At 42.1% G+C, this 22,171-nt stretch overlaps 1 protein-coding gene across 4 annotated transcripts in view; it reads left to right on the top strand.

Annotated features, from left to right (window-relative positions):
- Positions 1–22,171, top strand: part of Plcxd2 (phosphatidylinositol-specific phospholipase C, X domain containing 2) — a 53,060-nt gene that overhangs the window by 12,865 nt on the left and 18,024 nt on the right. For all 4 annotated transcript variants that reach the window (XM_087576685.1, XM_087576687.1, XM_087576686.1 and 1 more), the window contains 1 exon segment: positions 18,384–18,844. In XM_087576685.1, the coding sequence (XP_087432811.1) occupies positions 18,384–18,844 (461 nt within the window).

The following is a 22,171-nucleotide window of genomic DNA, read 5'->3' on the forward strand; positions in this document are numbered from 1 at the left end:
TACCGATCGAGTCCCATTATTTCTGGTGAACTGTTTCCCCAGCCATGGTTTGTTGTTGTTATTTGGTTTGGTTTGGTTTGGTTTGGCTTGGTTTGGTTTGGTTTGGCTTGGCTTGGTTTGGCTTGGTTTGGTTTGGTTTGGTTTGGTTTGGTTTGGTTTGCAGCACTGGGGGTGTGGGGCGCATTACACAAGGCCTCTGTGAAGTAGAAACTGGACTCGATTTACCACAGCCATCAAAGTCCACTTTTTCCCACACATTGACATCTGAGGTTGCACCAAGGGGTACCATGAAAGAGGGGAAAATTTGCAGCAGAATATTTAACATGACGTAACTCTGCTCCTCCCTTGAACATTTGCCTGGTTTCCCACACTATTATTTTTTTTCTTTCATGTCAAAATGTTAAGGGAAATAGGATTACCTCAGAGTTGAGAAGGCTAGCCAGAGGAAGAACAAAAGATCCTCCAAAAGGCTCCAGAAGGTGGTATCCTCTGCTTGAAGACAGAATAGGGTATATGTGATCAGAACAGAGGAAGAATTTCTTTCAAGTTCTGGACATTTAAAGACCAGGAAACCCTTTCGAAAAACTATAAATACCCATGAGTACACAGAGAGCTTTATAGTGCCTCTCAGGCATGTCATTGAAACCCCTTAAATTTTATTTCTAGGATATAGGGACTGGACTGGAGACTGTGGTAAAGGCATACTCATGCACGAGGCATGGGGAAGGAAGGGTTCAGTTCATTCAATCTTTCTCTTTCTTTGGACAGCTCAGGGAAGGACTGTGTCCTGTGGGGAAGTGCTTATAGCCAGAGAAGCTCGTCTCATATGTGTTTCATACATAGATACTTCATTTGACAATCATTTAGATCTCGAAAGCGTCCTGGAAACCATTCCTTGGAACTTCCTTCCAGCCAGACATTGGTAGACTAGGACCCTGGGCCCTGTCTCTCCTCAGACAATGGGAGGTCTCTTGGCTTCTCTATACATAAAAGGAATGTGTTGATTAAGGCCCTCTGCTTCCAGGTTTTGGCTTTACGCATTACTTTTGTGTATTGTGAATAATTATAAATTCAATAGGCAACTGATTAAAAATTAAATTGGCCACATGGCTCTCTTGGATTTTGCTGGCAGTTTGATGGTTATTATTAATACTCCCCCATAGGGCTCATGAAAAATAATCAAGCCTGAGAGTTGAAGTTTATCCCTTTGGATTGGCAATAAGGTATTAAGATGTCTTTTGCTTTGGAAGACAACTTAGCGGGTCCCCTGATCCTAAATCTTGGCTCTGTTGGCTAGCTCTGACCATCCTAAAGATGCTTAGCCTTCACTCACTTGTTAATAGGAAGTCCTGTTCTTTACGAATGCTGCATTTCTCCAAGGACCTAACAGGTGGATGATGTGGGAGGCCCCAGGAGATGTTATTAGAAAACAACTCAGGAAATCCAGTCTCCAGAACTTTTCTATTTAAATTGTTCAGTGCAGATTTTTATTATAGCTGTTGTTTTAGTCATCCTAACTGGTTTATTTTTGGCCTCCTTGTCTCCTGGCACATTTCTCTTCATTGCCCTAGATAACTCAACCCAGAAGGACCAATTGCAATAAATGGAACTGGGGATAAACAGACGTGCAAGGGTAAAAAGGTAGCTAGAAGGAGCTCCGCCTGTAAGAAGATGGATGGACCTAAGATGGCTGCAAAACGATCAAAGGCCCCAAGCTTGTTGGCATTTAGCTAGCTCTTTGGGCATCTGTTCCTTCAGGGAGCTGTGCGTGTGGGCCTCTGTACACCTGTACTCAGTACTGTGGAGAATATGGAGAGATGGGCGTGCGTGACTTAGGACCCTGTCCCGACTGCCTCACAGGGCTGGAGACAGATATGGAGCTCCTCCCACACAGTGACCTCAGTTCCTCAAGGATCACTCAGTACCTGCAGAGCATCGAGGGAAAAGAGGGCACTTAATAGGGCAGACCGGAGTCAAATGACTCTGGCCCATGGTTTTCAACTGGGTCACATAGAAGTAACTAGGACGGAAAGGGCAAGTCCAATTAAATAACGCCCAGGAATGGTAAGGAATTTTCAAAGTGAGTCTTCTGCTGTATTCCCTAACCATAAGGCTCATTTCTCACTTATAACTTTGTAAATTACTATATTTTCAACTGGGGCCACTGAAATAGTTTAGCATGCAAATTATGTTTTATTCATATCAGAGTTGTAGAGATTAAATGCCTGGGTTGTGAGACAAAATACTTTTCTATCTGTACTGTCCTTACTAGGCATGGTGGGTTAAGGCTATAAACCAGCAGAACCACTGACACAAGTTTGAGGTCATTCAGGCCTACATAACAAATTCCAGGACGGCCAACCTACAGAGTAAGACTTGGTTCCAAAAAGTCCAAACATAGAACAAAACAAAACTGCTCTAACATATTCTAATCCCAGAATTTCAGCAAAGTAAAGGCAAGAGGTTCCCAAGTTTGAGGTCAGTCTGTGCTATGCTATGACACCATACCTTGATCTTTTTCTCTTCAGGAACACTTTACCCTAAACACCATTATTTAAGAACACCTGGTCATTTTTGTATCTGCTCCATTTTTGTGTCTTATTCTATTTTCTCATTGTTTTAGTTGATATAAAGCAATTAGTCATATTTATCAGGCACACTTGTGATGCTGTATATATTAGGATACATGTATACATTGTATCCATCTTTAGGGGGTTTGAGGTTACTTCGTTTCAATTTTATTTCTCTTTGTGTGCCTGTGTCTTTGTGTATCTATATGTGTATGATTTGTGTCTGGAGTCATACATGCTTCTCCTGGCTTAGAGGTCTGTGGAGTTGACTTTCTCCTTCCACCTTTATACGGGTCCCAAGGATCGATTCTAGGTTACCTACTTGCTTAACAAGACCCTTTACCCAAGGCTAATCAGAGGCCTATTTTTCATTTTTATTTACTTAGAAAGAAGTACAGAGATGTCTATCATTCAGGTTAGAACTCCTGTTCCTAGTGCCTGTAGGATTAACTTAGCAGTTACTTGACTTCAAGTAAAAAGCTTCACCTTTCCAGCCCTTAGTTTCCCTGTCTGTAAAATGAAGCTAATTATAGTATTTGCACCACAAGTGCCAAATTGAGGAAGCACAATCTAGAAGCTTACCTGACTCTGATAAACAAGATTTCCTGTATCACATATCACGTCTGATAATCTGTTAAAAGTCATAGAACTCACTGACTACTGTGTGCTCACAATTATTGTTTATTTCCATGCAAGGCTATGACTTATCATCAACTCAGGAAATTACAGATATATTGTTTCTAGTTGCTCACCTGCCTGGGTTTTCAACAGCACTACTTCCCTGGGATTGATATGTGACAATTTGCAAAGCATTTCTGGGTACCGCAATTCCAGGGGTCCTCATGTAACTGACCTCAATATATAACCCTTTCGAAGATCCTACCTTAAGTCATTCTCTTAGAGTTTCCCATAAGGCCACAGAACCTCTAGAAAGCCAGGGTGAAGACCAGACATCTAGTACATTCAAATTCTTGTGTTCATTGGTTGGGGGATGGGGTCTTATTATATAACCTTGACTTATCTAAAACTTTTTATACTCATCATGGTGCCTTAAACTTGTAACAATAATCCTCCACACCCACCTCTACGTCCCAAGTCCTAAGAGAATAGGTAACACCATGTCTTGTTGGATATTGTGAAACCTTCTTAAAAACTGGCTAAACTCTTTAAGTTGGAAAACTTAAGAATTAAACGGATAAATAGACCATCATGGTGCATATCTATAATCTCAACATTCAAGAGGCCGAGGCAGAACTGGTACCATACATTTGAGGCCCTCTTGAGCTGTAGAATGAGGAGTGGGTCAGTTAGGGCTATATAGCTGGAAGATGCTTCAAAAGAAACAAAACATAGCAAAACAGAAACAAAAGGTAAAATAAATTAATCACAGTGTAATTAGAATACTATCTAGTAAGAAACACACTTAAATTTTATATAGCACTTAGTGACCATCCTTCCTGATTACTTGATTTTATTCTAACACCTTTGTAGACACTGTAGCAAATTTTGAGTGAGTGAGCTACACAGTTCATGTACTTTGTAGGCAATATCCGGCAGTTGGAAGGAAGCCAACAAAGTCAGAACCTGGCCGGTGGCCTCCTGAATGAACAGCCAGCTAGGTTGCTTCCCGGTGGAATTGGTTAAAGAGTAGCTCTGAGGAAGAAGACTCAAGAGCAGCATTCGAAAGGGTGGGGGAAGGGTGTGCCAAAAAGAGCACAGAAGGAAGTAAATGAGAATGACTAGAAATGGGGACACAGGGAACCTTCAGGGGACCAAGAAGGGCTGCCATGGAGAACCGGGGAAGTGACAGTTTAAGAAATGTGGGGCGAGAGTGGGGTGTGGGGGAGTGTTCTAGTAAAAATCGAGTCCAACCCACCTAAAGCAGTGTCCAGCATTGAGCTTTGTTTTGTATCCAAAACGGAGTCTACAACAATATAGAGAGGGCCTAAAGCCAACCCCTGAAGTAAATATGCTCATTTTCTGACCCCAGTCTGCGAATTGTTCTTTTCTCTGCCCTAAGGCCCTGCCAACACCCTGCTTCAGTTGTCCAGTTATAGTCCATCCAACAGGAAGCAGCTCAGGAGTAACTTCTTTATGTATCCCCATTACCTGTGCACACACTGGGGACTGGTTCCTGGTTCTTTCTCTACCGTTCCAAGCCATGTCTCAGCACCTCAGTATACACTTGGTGTCTGGTTCTAAATGGGAGTCTATAGGAAAAGTGGCAGGGAGGGATGGAGGAGGGGAGAGACATGAGACTATGAAATGCCGACGGAGAATTTAGGCAGGAAGGATGGGTCTTCCTCGTTGTCTTGAGGAGGAACTAGGACGAGCAGAAAGCAAGTATTGATGCCCAAGATAAGACAAGTGCTTGTATCTGCATGGCAAAGTCTTAAGATGCCCATCACTTCATTGAGGAGTATGAAAATACTAACAAAAGCAGAGGGGTAGCCTACTTAGTAATACTAAGATTAACTAGGCTTCCTGCATTGGTTTCTCTGTCTTACATAAGCCTAATGAAATCCTTACCAAAAGTCAGAGATATAAGTACACTGCTCCCCAATTTTCAGATTAAGAAATCGAGGCACAAAGAAACTAAAGAGGTTGCCAAAAGGACATATCTTGGTGTCAGTGCTAGAAGTGTAAAAACTAGCTCTGGTTGAATTCATTTTATCACATCTTAATCAAAGGTACTTATGAAGCTGGTGTCTGAGCCAGTTGTTACACCAAACCTTCATTTCTTTTTTGTTGGTTGTAATAAAGCTAATTTCCTTTTCATCCGAGACCGTCTGCTTCCATGCCAGGTCTCTAATGCATGGTACTGTGAGGATGTTTATGTACGAAGGACTACCCACTGACCCGTTCCACTGAACAAGTTGCATTTTTTTCTTTCTGAGACCAGACATCCAAGAGGCGTTTTATTGACTCAGAACAAAAGCAGCACAGTGGTTTAAGTGGTCTGTATAGTAACCACCCAGCGAGGCGTCTGCAGAGGAAACTCCTTCTGCACTAGACAGAAAGAACGTAGCGAAGCATTAGCAGGGGCAGCTCTTCAGAGAGCTGGTCTTCAAGGGTGAGGTGTGTTCACTCTAGCTTTCCCTGCTGTGGTGGGAGTCCAGGCTCTCTTTAATCCCATCATGTGGTGTAATCTAGATGCTACTTATTGGCTTTTCCCTCCTCTCATCTGTCAGAGCATGTGGCTTACTCTCTCATTCACAGAACAGGAAGAAGACCCTGGTTTGTCTTGGAAGAGATCTGAGACACTTACCTCCCTCAACTGGCTACTCTTCACTTTGTCACATGACTTTTTTAAAAAAAGATTTTATTTTAACTTTTATATGGAGAAGGTGGTATGTGGGTGTATGAATATCGGTGCCCCCAGACTTTATATGAGGTTATGGATTCACAGGAGCTAGAGTGACAGGTAGTTGTGAGACACCCAACTCAGGTCCCCAGAGCAGAAGAAACGCATTCGTGATTTAGTCACGGAACCAGCTCACCAGCCCCATCACATGACTCTTACCCTTCCTACCAACTCGATGACTAGGAAGGTGGTTTGGGGGTTTGGATTCCCCCCGGAGTATTAATGCCCCTCAGAAAACTGAAACAACAGCCCTTGGAATGAAGGGGAACTCTCACAAATGTTAAAAATGGAATAAGCCACCGAAGGAGTCAATGTGCTGCCCAGCTGTCGTCAACCGACGTGAAGATGCTCTCATTGTTGATCTGCGGGAGGGAAACGGATTTCTCAGTTTGGGGTGTGCTTGGTGGTTTTGCAAATATGGTCAGTTAGGTCTGTAAGCATGTTTTCTGTGTAAGTGTGGTTAGAAATAAGTTATAGATCTTAAAACACTTAGTTATCTGTCTGCAAACCACATGTGTGCAGGGGTCCGTAGAAACCAGAGGAAGGCATCAGATCCCTTGGAACCGGAGTTACAGAGTTTGTGGGCTGCTGGGTGTAGGTGCTGGGAACAGAAGTCTTCCTCAAGAGCAGTAGAAATCTGCAGCCACATGAGCCATCTCTCCAGCCTCAAAAGTGTGTCTCTTTGTAACAGTGAAGAGAACCAGAGATTTTTTAAATGAGCAGCTAGAAAAGGAAGTAGCCAACTCCTGAGGGGGAAGAGTGGCTAAGGATCATTCCTTAACCTCCAGAGATTAGGGACAGGGGGAAGGCTAAGGTCTAGGAAAGGTGCTTGTGTCAAAGCTGTGAGCAGCAGAATTCAAAGAAAATGTTTCCTTAACTAAGAGAAGGTTAGAGTGCCCTCATGTGTTCCTACACAGAAGTTTTGGGGTTTTTTTTTGGTTTTTTTTTGTTTTGTTTTGTTTTGTTTTGTTTTGTGGGTTTTTTTTTTTTTCAGTTCTTTATAAGATTTTTTTAAAGCTTTCATCTCTTCACCGATCTTCCTGAGTTAGGGTGAGGAACAGACATTTAACAATAGAGGTAAGCCAAGGGGTGTTACCAGAAGCAAGCAACATTTAGCACTGCTTCTCAATGTGGTAGAGCGCTTGCCTAGGAAGAAGCGCAAGGCCCTGGGTTCGGTCCCCAGCTCCGAAAAAAAAAGAACCAAAAAAAAAAAAAAAAAAAAAAAAGAGCAAGCCTAGCACTGCTTCTCAAAACCTGAATTTCTCTTCTAGGTAGCCATTTGCAAACTTTGCAACTCTGAAGCAAAACCAGTCCGAGCCTCAGTTTCTTCATCTGTAATAAGTACATGTCACTGCTGCCTTCAGGACGGTGGCAAAGAGCAAATGACATGAGCAAAATGCCCAGGCCTGACATTGGTAGGAAGAACTCTAGAACCTGAAACAGCTATTTTCAGACCAGAGCCTGGGCTAGGGACATGTTAGTAACAAAGCCTGAGGTTCAAGCACTGGGGAGGTAAGACCTTTCTATTCTTGAATAAAAGTCTTCAACAAGAACTGTGGATAAGAGTAAGAGATGCTTTTAAACGCTATGTGGCTGAATATGTGATTTTTCTTTTAGAGGTAAATTACTCTAAATAGGGAGATGTCAGTGAGGTTGGCCACATGCCCTTTCCATAAATACCAGCTTCCGGAAGTTGTATCTAACTAATCTCTGGCAGTAAAGCAGTCAGGAAGACTCTGAAGGAATGGTTGTATATCCCAGTGGTAGAGCTTGCCTCATATTCCAACAGATCGCCTCAAAAAGAAAAGGGAAAGAAGGGGGACCTGTTGTCAAATAAGATATTTCAAAACTCAATCAAATGTCTGTCATTGGTCAGTCCTTAAAGTTCTTTGAGCAATCTCTGTTGATTAAGGGGCTAACCATATTAAAATCAATAAGGTCAGGGGAAAAGAACAGTTGGGTGGCTCTATCCTTTTCCTTCTCAGTTCGTGACATAAGCTTTCTCAGCCACAGCATTCAGCAGAATTGCAGTAAATGAAGCCTTTTTTTTTTTTTCCCAATGAACTTTCAAAGGTTCCCTTCTCCGCCAGTAATCCTCCCAGCTCTCCTTTTCATATGCGCGGATGGGAAATATTGTTATTTATGATACAAGAAGACCTGACCTTTAAATGTCAGCACAAATGCAGGGTGTGACCATCCCTCAGTATCTTCTTCCTGCTTATCTGAGAGCTGAGGGAAGAGGTTCAATGGTTCTGCATTGGGGAGGGGCGTTAAAGGAACATATCAGTAGCGCCTCCATGGCCTGGTTTCCATCTTCGAATTCTTACTCTGGGTAGCATCAGCACAGGAGGGTATGTTTAGAGACTTGTTTGGTGAGAGCTGGTAGAAAGCTTCTCAGAGTTGGTCAACTTCGCCCTTCACCCCAGTGGCTCGCCCACCATTTCTGATAATGTGTTACCTTTCAATACAGACAAGGCAGCCCGTGAACAAGGCTTGAGGCAGTTATTATTATCGAAGTTCCTCATCAGCTCTATCTGTGGTTGTGGAGCCTCTAGCCGCGGCCACAAACAGCCTGATGTATCTGCACCACCTCAGTGTTCTTCAGGGCAGGGAGAAGCCTCAGATGGACCTTCTCTGTGGTCAGAAATCTGTTTTCAGCTGCTACAGTGATACCCCCTGCCACATGCCGGAGAAGTTAACCGAACAACACATTTTCATGCTGTGGTGTTCATTTCAGTGCTATTGGTCAAACGCCGCGTCTCGCGGTTGCCCGTCCCTCCCCATTTTGTCCTTGTAACTGTATGATACACATTACTTCTGTTCTTAGAATGCCTCCCCAATCTATATAAGCTGATTATGATATTCCGTAATAAGGCTTTAACTCTGGCATACCAAGAAGAAAACTTTGTTTATGAGTCTTCAAAGAGACCATCTTCATCACAGAACTTTTCTTTTTGCACCTAACCTCCCGTGTCTCCCCTTCCTACGGCACCACATTCTACCTAAGGGTAGATCTGCAGCTGCCTTAGGACTCCGAATCAAATACAACCAGCTTAGAGGTACAGTACCAGAGATCACAGCTTCTGATAGACCTCAGACTGAGATCCATGAGTGCGTTCAGCCAACCCATTCACATCGGCACTTCCAAAACAGTCCTCGCTTTGGTAGACATGGAGGAGTGGAACTGTACCAAATCTCTCAGATGGACTGACCAGCTACATCCCCAACCCTGAGCACAGGGGGGCATATTTTTATTTTTTTTTTAATTTTTTTTATTTATTTATTTTTTCCGGAGCTGAGGACCGAACCCAGGGCCTTGTGCTTGCTAGGCAAGCGCTCTACCACTGAGCTAAATCCCCAACTCCCATATTTTTAAAACTTCAACATTAATACATCTGAATTTTGGAGACATTCCCTAAGAACCATAGGCCATTAAGCACTTTGAGTGAGATAATGTGTCTGTGGACCTGAATCCCACCTTACTTCTTGTAGTTCTAAGCCTCAGACTCCCAGCCTTGTGCTCCTTAGAAGTGCTTTACCGCTGAGCCACACTTAGATTAGAAAGTGGTTCTTACTGATAGCCCGGACTAGCCTCAAACTCTAAAACCTTCTTCTCCAGGCTCCTGAATGCTGCAATCACAGGGATATTCCTTCTCTCCTTCTGCTGAGATTTCTTTAATTCTATGTGGATACTCTCGTTCAGTCTCTCTTTAAATCAAGCATGAACTCCAAGCAACCAGGCCACCAACCCTGAAACTTGGTGTTCGAACACCTGTCTGAGCCTTTTATTTAGGGTCTATCTTCTTTCTCTTCTTTAAGAAATGGGTGCGAATCACTAGTCATTCTTGGGCTTAGACCCTATTGGCTAGTCTCTGCACAGTAAGCACTGCTGGGTCTCCTACTGGTCCCACAGAGCATCTTCATCCCCGCTTGGCCTTTATTGCTCTCCAGAAGCCACTGACCATCAACAGCATGTGGCTAACATAGCTTAACTAAGAGAAAGTAGGAGTAAGGGTCTCGGTTTTCTGTGTTTGGGCCTTTCCAATATTTTCTTAATTTTTGTTGGTTTGGGACAGGATAAGATCCCTGTGGCTCAAATCCTATTAATTTTCTCAGGACATATAATTTGTATATTCTACATTAATTTAGAAAAGAAAAAAAAAAACCTTGACATTCAGTGTAATTTTATGCACCACCATCCCCAAGAGAATGTTGGCTGTCATCCAAAGTGATTATATTTGATGCTGAATTTTATATGTAATAGAAAATGTATCACTTAAACTTGACTTTAAATGTTTTAAATGCTAACCATTTAGAGGCTTTGTAGTTCACCAACTATAAACATTTGCTGAGATTTCAATTCTTTGGTTTTTAGATATACTTGGCAGATGGAAAACAGTAAATAATGAATAATAATGAGTCTCAGCTTATTTCGTTGCTAGGGACCCCTCCAAATGCTCACTTCGTCTTCACAACGAACTAATGTGTTACCAATGTCATTCCCATTTCACAGATGGGGAAACTAAGGGTTAGTATTTCTGTCACAAGGCAAGGAAGCAATAGATGTAGGATGATGAACTCAGGGAACGTGGTACCAAATCTTGTCCTCTCAGCCACATGGGAGCTCTCCCTTTCACTTGGTGCTGTGGCTGTTTTCCAAATCAGTCTGATCATTCATCACTTGTAAACATGTCCTCAATTGACATTTTTGAAAATTGCTAATTTGGGTCTTTTGGGGTTGAATAGACATAGAAATGAGTGACTTGTTCCTAGGAAAGATGTCTGTGAATACTTGAAAAAAAAAAACTGGCGATGAGAGAGTTGAATAGTCCTCTAGGATTGTTCTGGGGCAGGAGATGGGAACAAACTTTTCTCTATAGGGTTATCTGATGGGTGACGGGTAAGCAAAGGTTTCTGAAGAGAGTAAGGAGCATGCTCATGAGGAACAAAGCTGTCAAAGTGGCATCCAGACAAGCCAAAGGCTCAGTCTAGAATAGCATTCCTTAGGAATTTGCTCACAATAACCTTCCCACCATGAGTCTTTCTAAACATTTCCGAGTGGCTCTAAACCAATGCATTTCAGTAGTAAAGATCTAGAGAGATGGTTCAGTAGTGAAGGGCTTATACTATGCTCTTGCAGAGTACCAGAGTTCACTTCCTAGCATCCATGTTGGGCGGCTCACAACCTCCTACAGCCCCAGCCCCAGGGACTCCAAAGATGCTCTGCTGTTCTGGTCTGACTGAACACTGCCCACGCATGGCACACCTTCCCATAAACACAAATAAGTTAAAGGGAAACACTTTTTGAAATAATAAAAAGTTAACATCACCGTACATCTGTTTGTGTGCCATATACATAGCCATGTTTAGATGTAGAGTACAAGTGTTTTTGTTTTTGATTTTGTGGAGGTTCCTACCCCCTCTGAGAACCAATTTTATTATAGTTGTCTCTATGGACCATCCCCAAGAACAATGAAGAAATCAGGTCAGGGAAAGTAGGACCAGTGAGCCACCTGGAGGGGCTGTTGAGCTTCAGAGTTGAAGTTCCCCAAAGACAGAGTTGTACCGACAGGGAGGTGGGAACATAAACATGTGAGTTCAGAGGCTCCTTATGTATGTTCACCATCCCAAGCTCCCTGGTTGTGACCCAGGAGTGATGAAGTTCACCATCCTCATAGTTTTCAGTTTCCTCTTCCTCCAGTCCTACTTCTGTGGCTACAAGGAATGCCACTTCATTCTGAAATGTCAGCGTCATATAACGTTATCTACCCTAGCAGACTGTGTTATTGCAATCCTTGTGTTATTTAGAAGCCAGGTTCCTAGGGAATTTGCTTTAAATTCTTCTTCATTGAGCTCAGAAAATGGCTACTACTCCAAGCTGTGAGATCTGGGTAAGACAGTGTGGTACTAACTAAAATCAGAGTGATAACCAAGCATGCTCACTCGAGCTCCCAAATCCCCAAGAAACAATCAGAAGAAGCACCCATGTTGGGCAGTTTGTGTTCCAGGAAAAGAACAAACTTGTTGTTCCTGGAACTCACAAGGTCATCTTGTTTTTTGTTTTGTTTTTTTTTTTTTTTTTTTGGTTCTTTTTTTTTTTGGAGCTGGGGACCGAACCCAGGGCCTTGTGCTTCCTAGGTAAGCGCTCTACCACTGAGCTAAATCCCCAGCCCCTTGTTTTTTGTTTTTTGTTTTTTGTTTTTTGTTTTTTGTTTTTTGTTTTCTGTTTTGTTTTTTTTTTAATTTTTGCCCCTGGCCTTTCATATGATTCTGACCAGCAATGCTGTCCAAGAAGGAGTAACCACAACTCTGAATCAAGACACTATTAATCTTCCCCCATCCCAGACTCTCTTCCCCTGTGACTTAGCTGCTCTGGTGTCTTTGTTCCGAACTCTAACATAACTGAGAGCACATCCAAAAGGCCCTAATTAATCTGAGGCAACCTATCCAGTCACCCCTAGAAGACACACTAAGGAAAGCAAGGCCTGATAGCTTCTCCACTAACAAGCTGAACCTACTTAGTTGGTCAAAGGGGGCTTTGTGGGTCAGGGAGCTGTCCCTAGATACTTGAAAGTCTAGCCATCATAGTAGTACTTCAAATGTTGAAAGCATTCTCAGAGCAAGTTGAAGAGGCTATGCCTGCCAGCTGAAGATTAAAACGCAAGGTTAAGCTCACATTTGTGACAGTGAGTGCCAAACCTGAAATTTCAGCAGAATCATTTTATGTGTGTGTGGGAGTGGGGAGACAGGATTTCAACCCTGACATCAAAGAGATCCTATCTTGGTGTGTCTGAGGTGGGATCCTGGCACTGGCATTCTTTAAAGATTCCACCCTACCCCTGAGATCCTGATGTGTGTCCAAAGCTGAGAATCACTACTTTCTATTATAAAGTATTGTTGTAGACATTGTTCTAGGGCTTTGCATACATACGGAGGAAAACAAAGGTAAGTGGCTATTGACGGCATTAAAAATAGGAAGAAACAAATATAATAATAACTATAAACATAAAGAAATTTGTCAACAACTAAGTTTCTAGTACTTGGATAAATTTTTTTTTACCTTTTAAAAATGTCTTATTTAATGTTATTTGGATATATGTCTGTGAACATGCTTGAGTATGTACACTGTGTGTGTACAGGAACACACAGTCAGGATAAGATATTGGATCTCTTGGAACTGGGGTTACAGGTGGTTGTGAGCCACCATATGGGTGTTATGAACTGAACTCTGATTCTCTGCAAGAGCAGAAAGAGCTTTTATAGCTGAGTCATCTCTCCATCCCCACTCTCACCCTCCTAAGGGCTACAATTAGCCCTGGGAGTAATAGACCATGAAGGAGGGACTCAGATGTTCAAATTTCTTGCTGTTCATTATGTAGTCCAGGTGAACTGAAACTCACAGCAACCCTCCTGCCTCTGCCTCTGCCTCTGCTTCCTGAGTACTGGGATCATAGACAAGAGTTCTACATTTCCAGCCTCCTGGGGAAGACTCCACCTCATAGTCAGAACACACAGTGAATTGCTTATTTCCAAAGCCTACTGTTGATGTCACCCCAGCTAGTATTTATTACCCTTCACAAAGAACCCTTGAACTTCTGTCAATAATTAATCCACTCACTGGGACTTGAAAGAAACTGGATTTAAAGTCTTCTCTCCCTACCATCCAGTTTCCTTTACGCAACCAGTTACCAAAACCTTATATTTGCTTGACTGCTATTTTATTGATTCTGTTAACAAAACTTTTCTAGGGGAATAATAAGCAGAGAGGGCAAAGTATTGAAAAATATTATTCGGGGGTGGTTATTTTTGAGTTCTGTGGACCTGGTTAGGACAACCCTGTGATGCATTCAACAGCCTCCATCAATATCCCATCCTGCAGGCAACATTGACACACAGGGTTTTGGGAAGGGTGACATGGCTAGGAGATTGAAAGGAAGGCTAATGGTGAGACTAGTCCGCAAGAACTCAGTGCGTGCTTGTTCCTGTGAGGTAGGCTCGCCTTTCTTTGGTGGAGTGGGCTGGGAATGGTGTGTGTCCTGGGCAATCAGAAATGGCCCCTGGGGTCCCATGGCTGTCACATTTCTGCACAGTTCTCAGACTGAGCAAAGCATCCGAGATTGTTAGCACATTTCCCCAGTGGATCTGAAACTGGGCTCAATACCAGCAAACACACTCCAGAGATTTGTGTCTCTGCCATGCTTGGCTAACAGCTATTCCCTGGTGCCCAGGCAGGAATTAAGTTGAGTGTGTGCCTTGCACTCTGTTTTATACGGTGTCCCCAACAGCTGGCTCATTAATGCAATTTAGAAGGAAGAGAGAACTGGCTGTTCACCATTATATGTAAGGTATTTGTAATAAATCTCTCAATAAGGAGGTATAAAAATTCCCTGCTTCTGGGTAGCCAAGAGAAGCAGAACATTAGGCAGAACCCAGTGAGCCTCATTAGCGACAGGATCCAAGGCAGAAGGTCCAGGGGGACTCGGCCCATATTTCTATTAGTAATAGCTTTTCTTTTACCTGAAATATGCTGGTAATTTTCTCACTTGTGAAATTCAGTTCACCTAAAGATGAATAAGCATACAGTTTCTTAATATTTAAGTGAATCTCTTCCGAGCATTAGAGGCTGCACAAGAATAAAGCATCAATTGTTACAAGTCTTTTTTTTTTTTGAGTTTTCAAATCAGAATTTGCCTTATAATTAATGAAGTAAGAGATAAGACATTGATAAATCAAAACTCAGACAAAACCCAATAATATAAATTAGAAACATGGAATACCATATTTAAACTCCTGGAAACAAAACCAACAAACTGAGGAACAAACTCAGTGGATTGGAGATTCCAAGCCATGAGGATGAATTTTAAGTCCAACTGCTCTGTAGGCATCAGGAGCTACTCCAGGATACAAGGAGAAGAGGAATCTGCAGGCAGTGCCTAATATTGACTTGTTGCTAGCATTCTTCATTATTCCTTCTTGTTATGACGTCTCAAGCAACCAACCAATGATGACTTGTCAGAACTGACAGTGTTTTTCCTCAGGTTCTGTGCTACACCCAGTGCCCTGTTTATTTTTCTCATGGCTGTACCAAATCTCAGGCCAGAGTCAGCTCTAAGAAGGAAGGTTTTGGTTGTGCATAGGCTTTGAAGAGACACAGAAGCCATACTGCTGTGAGCATCTTGTACTATACGTGGTGTAGTTCTGTGGCCAAGGTAACACTGCATTAGATGTTCTCTGTCACCTAGTGACGCAGTTACAAGTCTTTCTTTTGTTCACTTTTCTGAGATGACAGGACAGCAAAGTCAATATAGGATGATTTATTCTGAGAAGGAAATGATATGACAAACTATTTCATATACTTTTGTTATATTTTGTATGTACATATATGTGTATATTATATGTATACCTTTATGTATATGTATACATATACATATAGGGCCTGGGGCCAGAGGCAAGAGAACTGCTGGGCCTCGCTAAGCTTTGGATTCAGTGAGAGCCTGTATCAAGGTTCTGGCCTCTGTGCACAGATAGACATGTCACACACACACACACATACACACACACACACACACATACACACACACACACACACACACACACACACACACAGACAGACATCTCAGTGTCTAGGAGAGCACCTACCCCTTTCTGCTGTAAGACACAGGGTGGGAATGACAGCTCCACCACAGGGAGACATGAGTTCACACAGGATGTCATTGCTAATGTGGGTCAAGCCCACCAAAGTGTTTATCTGATCAAGAAGTCATTCCTCCTGCCTCAGATTTGTATAATAGTAAAGTAGTATATATATTTACTTTTTTATCTGTGTTGCTATTTTTTATGGAAAGCAGAAAGTAGAAAAGTGAGTTTGCTGTGTCATTGTGGATGCTTAGCTCTGTTTCTATGCCTAGTCCTGGTGCCTTCTGGTTAGACACAGGGCAGGTGAGTACAATTGTTACAGGTTACTTTATTTTGAAATTAAGAAAAATTAAGATAAACTCAGTGTTTAAGCAAACACAGATTGTAGAAGATCAAAATTATGTTTCCAGTTATTCACAAGTTAGCATGAGATTCAATAACCTTCCTTTTATATATCATTGTATAGTCAAACATATACATTTATTAGTTATAGATATATTCCTTTACATTATATTTTGAACAAATAGGAAGGAAAAGCCTATTTTACTAGATCCAGCAAAATTTTTGAGATGACTGCAGGAAACAACAATGCACTGTATATCTGAGAAGGGTACACTGTGTGTTCATTGCATGTGGTACTCTGACATACAGCCATTTTCATATGAGTGCATACTGTACATTGAGCACATACCAGGCCTCCTTATTCCCCCCTTTATCCCTCCCCTGCATTAGTCTTTTCTGTCCCCTGACTCAATTTTGCTTCTGTTTCAATGTCTTGTGAGCATATGTGATTTTATGTGTTGAATCAAAATCTAGGAACCACAAATGAGAGATAATATGCTGTTGGTGTTTTAGAGGCTGGCTTCATGTGACTTCTCTAGTTGGACTTGTTTCCCTGCAGCTGACATAAATTCATTCTTCTTTATGTCTGAAAGAGTTCCATTGTGTGTATGTACCACATGTTCTTTAACCATCCATCCACCGTTGGGTACCTAGACTGGCTCCATGACGGTTGTTGTGCAGAGTGCTGCGATGGACATGTGTAAGTGTTTCTGTGACATGTTGACTTAGGGACTTTTGGTAAATACCCAGAAGGTCGTACTGGTTTTGCATTTTTTTTTAAAGAAACTTCTTGCTGATTTGCATAGAGACTGTACCATACATTCCTGTCACTGGCGCATAAAGGTGCCATTATGTCTACATTACCAGCATTTGTTGTTGTTGTCTTAATGGCTGTCACTCAGACTAGAATGAGAAGGAATTGCGATGTATTTTTAATTTGCATTTTTCTGATGTGAGCTTATACGTATCTTATGGTTACGGGCCATTCGCATTCACCTTTTGAGAACTGTTCGTCCTTCCATTATTCTGACAATCTGCGAATATACGGGTCATTCTATATGCCAGTACTTTCCTCAATTTCTCGGTGTTTGAAAATTTTCATTTTCAGATCCTTTACTTCCTTCTTCGGGTTTATTTCAAGAGTGTTTGTTTGCTTGCTTTAAGGCTACTGTAAATAGTATTGTCTCCCTGTTCCTTTTCCAGAGTGTTCATTATTAGTATTAATATCACCTGTTAACATTGTATCCTGCCACACTGCTGGAAAAAAAAATCACTGTGTGTGCTGGCTAGTCTTATGTCAGTTTGGCATATAAACTAGAGTTATCTGAAAGGAAAGAGCCCCAATTGAGAAAATGCCTCCATAAGATCTGGCTGTAAGGCATTTTCATAATTGATGATCGAAAGGGGAGGACCCAGACCATTGTGGGTGGTGCCATCCCTGGCTAGTGTAGTGGTCCTGAGTTCTACAAGAAAGGAGACTGAGCAAGCCAGGGGGAGCAAGCCAGTAAGCAGCACCCCTCCACGGCCTCTGCATCAGCTCCTGCCTCTAGGTTCCTGCCCTGTGTGAGTTCCCTTGGTGATAAACAGCAATGTGAAAGTATAAGTTAATAAACCCTTTCTTCTTCAGCTTGCTTTTGGGTCATGGTATTTCATTGCAGCAATAGAATTCCTAACTAAAACACTGTTAGTCTAAGAAATTTTTTGTGTGGAACCTTCAGGGTATCTTATGAACAAAATTACATCATCTGCAGATAAGGTTGTCTTGTCTAGTCCCTTTAGTGTTCTTCCTGTTTATAGTGTCCTTGCTAAGACTAAAGACATTCCATTGGGGAACAACTGTTCCCCATTTGACATAATGGTGGCTGTGGGTTGATTTATGCAGTCTTTACTGGGTTCCTTCTAGGCCTAGTCTTCCTAGACTTTTCCTACGAACCAATCAGATATGTCATTTATTCTTTACTGATATGCCTGCCTAGCATTTCTGAGGTCAGCATGGGTGTCTTATACCCTTTCACATTTTATTGGAATGAGTAAAACAGATAAATGTCCTGTGACAGGGGCTTAAGCCTCCTGTTTACATCTACTGTGAGAGCCTCTGGCAGCCATCTTTGTTCTTTCCCAAGGTTTGAGTTTATTTCCTCCAGAATAGCTTCCCTGAAATGAAATTACTAGATCATTGCACCATGAATATTTTAAAGCTCTGATTTCTAAGCATATTTCTAAATAGCTTTCCAAAAAGTTAGTAATTTACCTTACACTAGCAATATGTGAGAATTATAGTATTACCCTAGGCTTAAAGAGCTGCTAATAAGACCACATTACTTTTATTTGTGTTTATTTCATTCCCAGTAGGCTAGAAAGTTTTTGCAAGTACTTACTTATAATGTATTTGGCCTCTTGTTTCTCATCGTTGTTATCATATCAGTTGGATTGTCTCATCTCTGGTCCTCTCCCTTTATTGCTTTATCCAGGCTCCCATGATTCATTCAGCTACTGGGTAGACGAAAAGTCCCCAGTGGGGCCTGACCAAACCCAAGCTGTCAAACGCCTTGCCCGGATCTCCTTGGTAAAGAAATTAATGAAGAAATGGTCTGTAACTCAGAACCTGACCTTCCGGGAGCAGCTAGAGGCTGGGATCCGCTACTTTGACCTACGTGTGTCTTCTAAGCCCGGAGACACTGACCAGGAGATCTACTTCATCCATGGGCTCTTTGGCATCAAGGTTTGGGATGGGTTGATGGAGATTGATGCATTCCTCACTCAGCATCCTCAAGAGATCATCTTCCTGGATTTCAACCACTTCTACGCCATGGATGAGGCCCACCACAAATGCCTGGTTCTGCGGATCCAGGAGGCCTTTGGGAACAAGCTGTGCCCAGCCTGCAGTGTGGAAAGCATGACACTGCGGACCCTGTGGGAGAAGAAGTACCAGGTAAGAGGAAGGGGCGGTGCACCGCTGAGAGCAAGAGCTCAATTCTGCTTTCCTAGGCTGACAGCTGTGAAATGACCCAAGGCATAGAAGCTGCTCGAGCAGATTGTACTGAGCATGTGCAGAAGAGTACCTAGACTCTGAGGTTAACTCGGTGGAAATGGGATTATGTTTGATGTCTTAGTTATTTTTCTATTGCTGTGATAAAACATTATGGCAACTGATGAAAGGAAGCATTTAATTTGGCTAATGATTTTCAAAGGATTAGAGTCAAAACAAGGGAATAGCTGAGGGCTTCCATTTTGATGCACATTCATGTGAGAGAGAGAGAGAGAGAGAGACAGAGACAGAGACAGAGAGACAGAGACAGAGAGAAAGAGACAGAAAGAGAGACAGAGAGATAGAAAGAGAGAGACAGAGAGAGACAGAGAAAGAGAGACAGAGAGAGAGACAGAGAGAAAGAGACAGAAAGAGAGACAGAGAAAGAAAGAGAGAGAGAGACAGAGAGAAAGAGACAGAGAGAAAGAGACAGAGAAAGAGACAGAGAGAGAGAGAGAAAGAGAGAGAGAGAGAGAGAGCACTGAGAATGTTACAAGTCTTTTGAAACCTCAAAATCCACTTTTAGTGAACACCAGTAACAAGGCCACACCTCCTAATCCATCAAACATTTTTAGCATCTTGAGACCTAGAATTCCAATACATAAGCCTCCATGGGCCACATTCAACCCCCTGGCCTTCATAGACGTATAGACATATCATAAGGCAAAATGCATGTGATCCGAATTCAGAAGGTCACACAGTTTTCCACAGTGTCAAACCTATTTAAAAGTCTGAAGTGTCACCTGAGACTCAGGGCAGTCTCTTAGCTATAACCCCTACGAAAGCAAAAGCAAAGAAGCAAATTGTATACCTTCAGAGTGCAATGGCACAGTATACATTACCGTTTTCACAGGGAAGAAAGAGGACCTGGTGAGGAAATACCAGACCAAAGCTAGACTAAACCCCAGCAGAGCAAACTCCAGACCCTCCACTTTCACGCCCAGCGTCAAAGGCCTTACATGGTTCTGTCCTTATAACTTGGCTGTGGCAGCTTTCTTCTCTTTCTTGGGCTGGTTCCATTCCTTATATGCAGCTCACTTTGTCAGAAATTCCAGGACTCTGGCACCTCTGACTCTTCCAATACAGTCTAGGGTTTACTTTCACAGCTTTGTGCAATGAATTCCCTTGCCTCATACCTGGCTTCAGTGCCTCTCCTCCACTATGAAGGCAGATTCCGTTGGCTCCTTCATGAATTGTAAAGTCCAAACAACATGAGTGACATTGCAGAGTTTGACTACCAACTTGGCACCCTAAAATCATATTTGTTGAAGCTTTGATCTGTTGTTGCTTTTTTCAAGCAGAAAATTCCTTTTTAGATATTGAAAGCTTATCTGGGTGAGGTCCTGCCCTGAGGGCACCCTTCCCTTTATTCTATTTAAGAACAAGCCTCTCCTTAATCTTCTCCTGTCTTTCAGAACAAGTCTTGGCACCAACATTAAATCTGGTGCCCTTTTTCCTCTTTAAAATGTATATTTTCTATTTCTTTTTGCTCCAGTTGCTCGTTTTAATTGTAGACCTATGTGATTACCACAGGATAGAGTCAATATGAAGCTGTCTTGAAATCTCTTCTGCCAAAGAAATTAGTCTGAAACTCTGATTTAGCCTTAGGAAAATGCATAGAACAAGGGCAAAAAGCAGCCACATTCCTTGCCAAAATATGGTCTCTAGCCTTGTTGTTAATATTATCCCCCCACCCCGAAACCTCATGAGCTGAACCTCTATAGTCAACATTGATCTCAACATCAAGCCCTATTTATAGTGTTCTACATTTTCCCTAGTCTGAAATCCCAAATTCTTCCTCTTTCCTCCAAAAACCAGCACAATCAGGCCCGCCACAGCAACCTCAATTCTGGTGCCAACTTCTGTCTTTGCTACATTTCTATTGCTGTGATAAAACACCATGACCAAGGCAACTTATAAAAGAAAGTGTTTGATTTGGCTTAGGGTTTCAGAGAGACCATGATGACTGAGCAAAGCCAGAGTGGCAAAAGTTAGCAGACGGCTCACATCTTGATCCACAACAGCGAGGCAGAGAGAAAACACTGTGGATCACACATGCCTTTTGAAACCTCAAATCCTACCCTCCGTGACACACCTTCTCTAACAAGGCTACACTTCTTTAATCCTTTTCAAACATTTCCACCAACTGGGGGACCAAATAGTCAAATATATGAGCTATAGGGAACATTCTCATCCAGACTTCCACACTACCAAATATTTAATTTGCCTGCAGTCTATGTGACATCTAAATTGACTTTTAAAGGCTTGGCTACTATCTTCCCAAGGCAAAGTTGTGAAATAAGCCAATTGGTCAGTAAAACTCTATCCTGTCTTATCTAAACTCTGCTTACTACCCTCTATCCATGCCCCTCCCCCAATAAAGATAAGCCTCCAAACCTATACCCCTGGGAAACACGCTCAGTAAAGATAGGTCTCAGATGCATTCTATTCTGATGCTATGGTGTGGTAGCAGTAAGCAAGAGCTTTGGGAAAGGACAGCCTCTGCCTTAAACTTTATCCAAGAAAAGCAAAAGAGATACATTCATTCAGCATTGTTGCCATCCCATTAAGTGCACTGAGAAAAATGTCTTTTAAAAAGTATTGAATAAAGACCTCAGGTCCTTATACATGCCAGGCAAACAGCACTACCACTGTTCCACATGCCTGGCCTTAAGAAAAACATATTAAAATAGTATTTTGGGGGACCAGAGAGATGTCATGGCAGTTAAAAGCACTTGCTTTACAATCATAAGGGCAAGTGTTCTGGTCCCAGCAACAATAAAACAAGTCAAATGTCCCCCACAAGTGACTATAACTCCAGCTTCATGAGGGGTGTAGACAGGTGGGTCTCTGGCACGTCCAGCTTAAGAAAATGTAAGCCTTGGGTTCAGGGAGAGACTCTGCTTCAAGGGAATAGGTGAAGAGCAATAGAGGATGCTGGTGTTCTCATCTGGACTCAGTGTGCATTCAAGGCTCACATGTACTTAAACTCATAGGTACATGTATGCATGTGCGTGCACATACACACACACATAATTAAATAAGTAAGAAAAATTGTATAAACAAACTAACTCAAGGAGAAAATGAGCTCTCAGTTATTTATTTAAAAATATTTGTTGAGCACCAAATGTAGGTGATAATTTTTTCAAGTATGTATCACATCTCTTCTCTCACATTTAGGTTTAATACTGTTCAGACTCACAGATCTAATTTAATCTAATCTACTTATTT

The sequence above is a fragment of the Rattus norvegicus genome, chromosome 11 (genome assembly GCF_021556685.1).
Source record: "Rattus norvegicus strain SHRSP/BbbUtx chromosome 11, alternate assembly SHRSP_T2T, whole genome shotgun sequence".
NCBI classification, from domain to species: domain Eukaryota; kingdom Metazoa; phylum Chordata; class Mammalia; order Rodentia; family Muridae; genus Rattus; species Rattus norvegicus.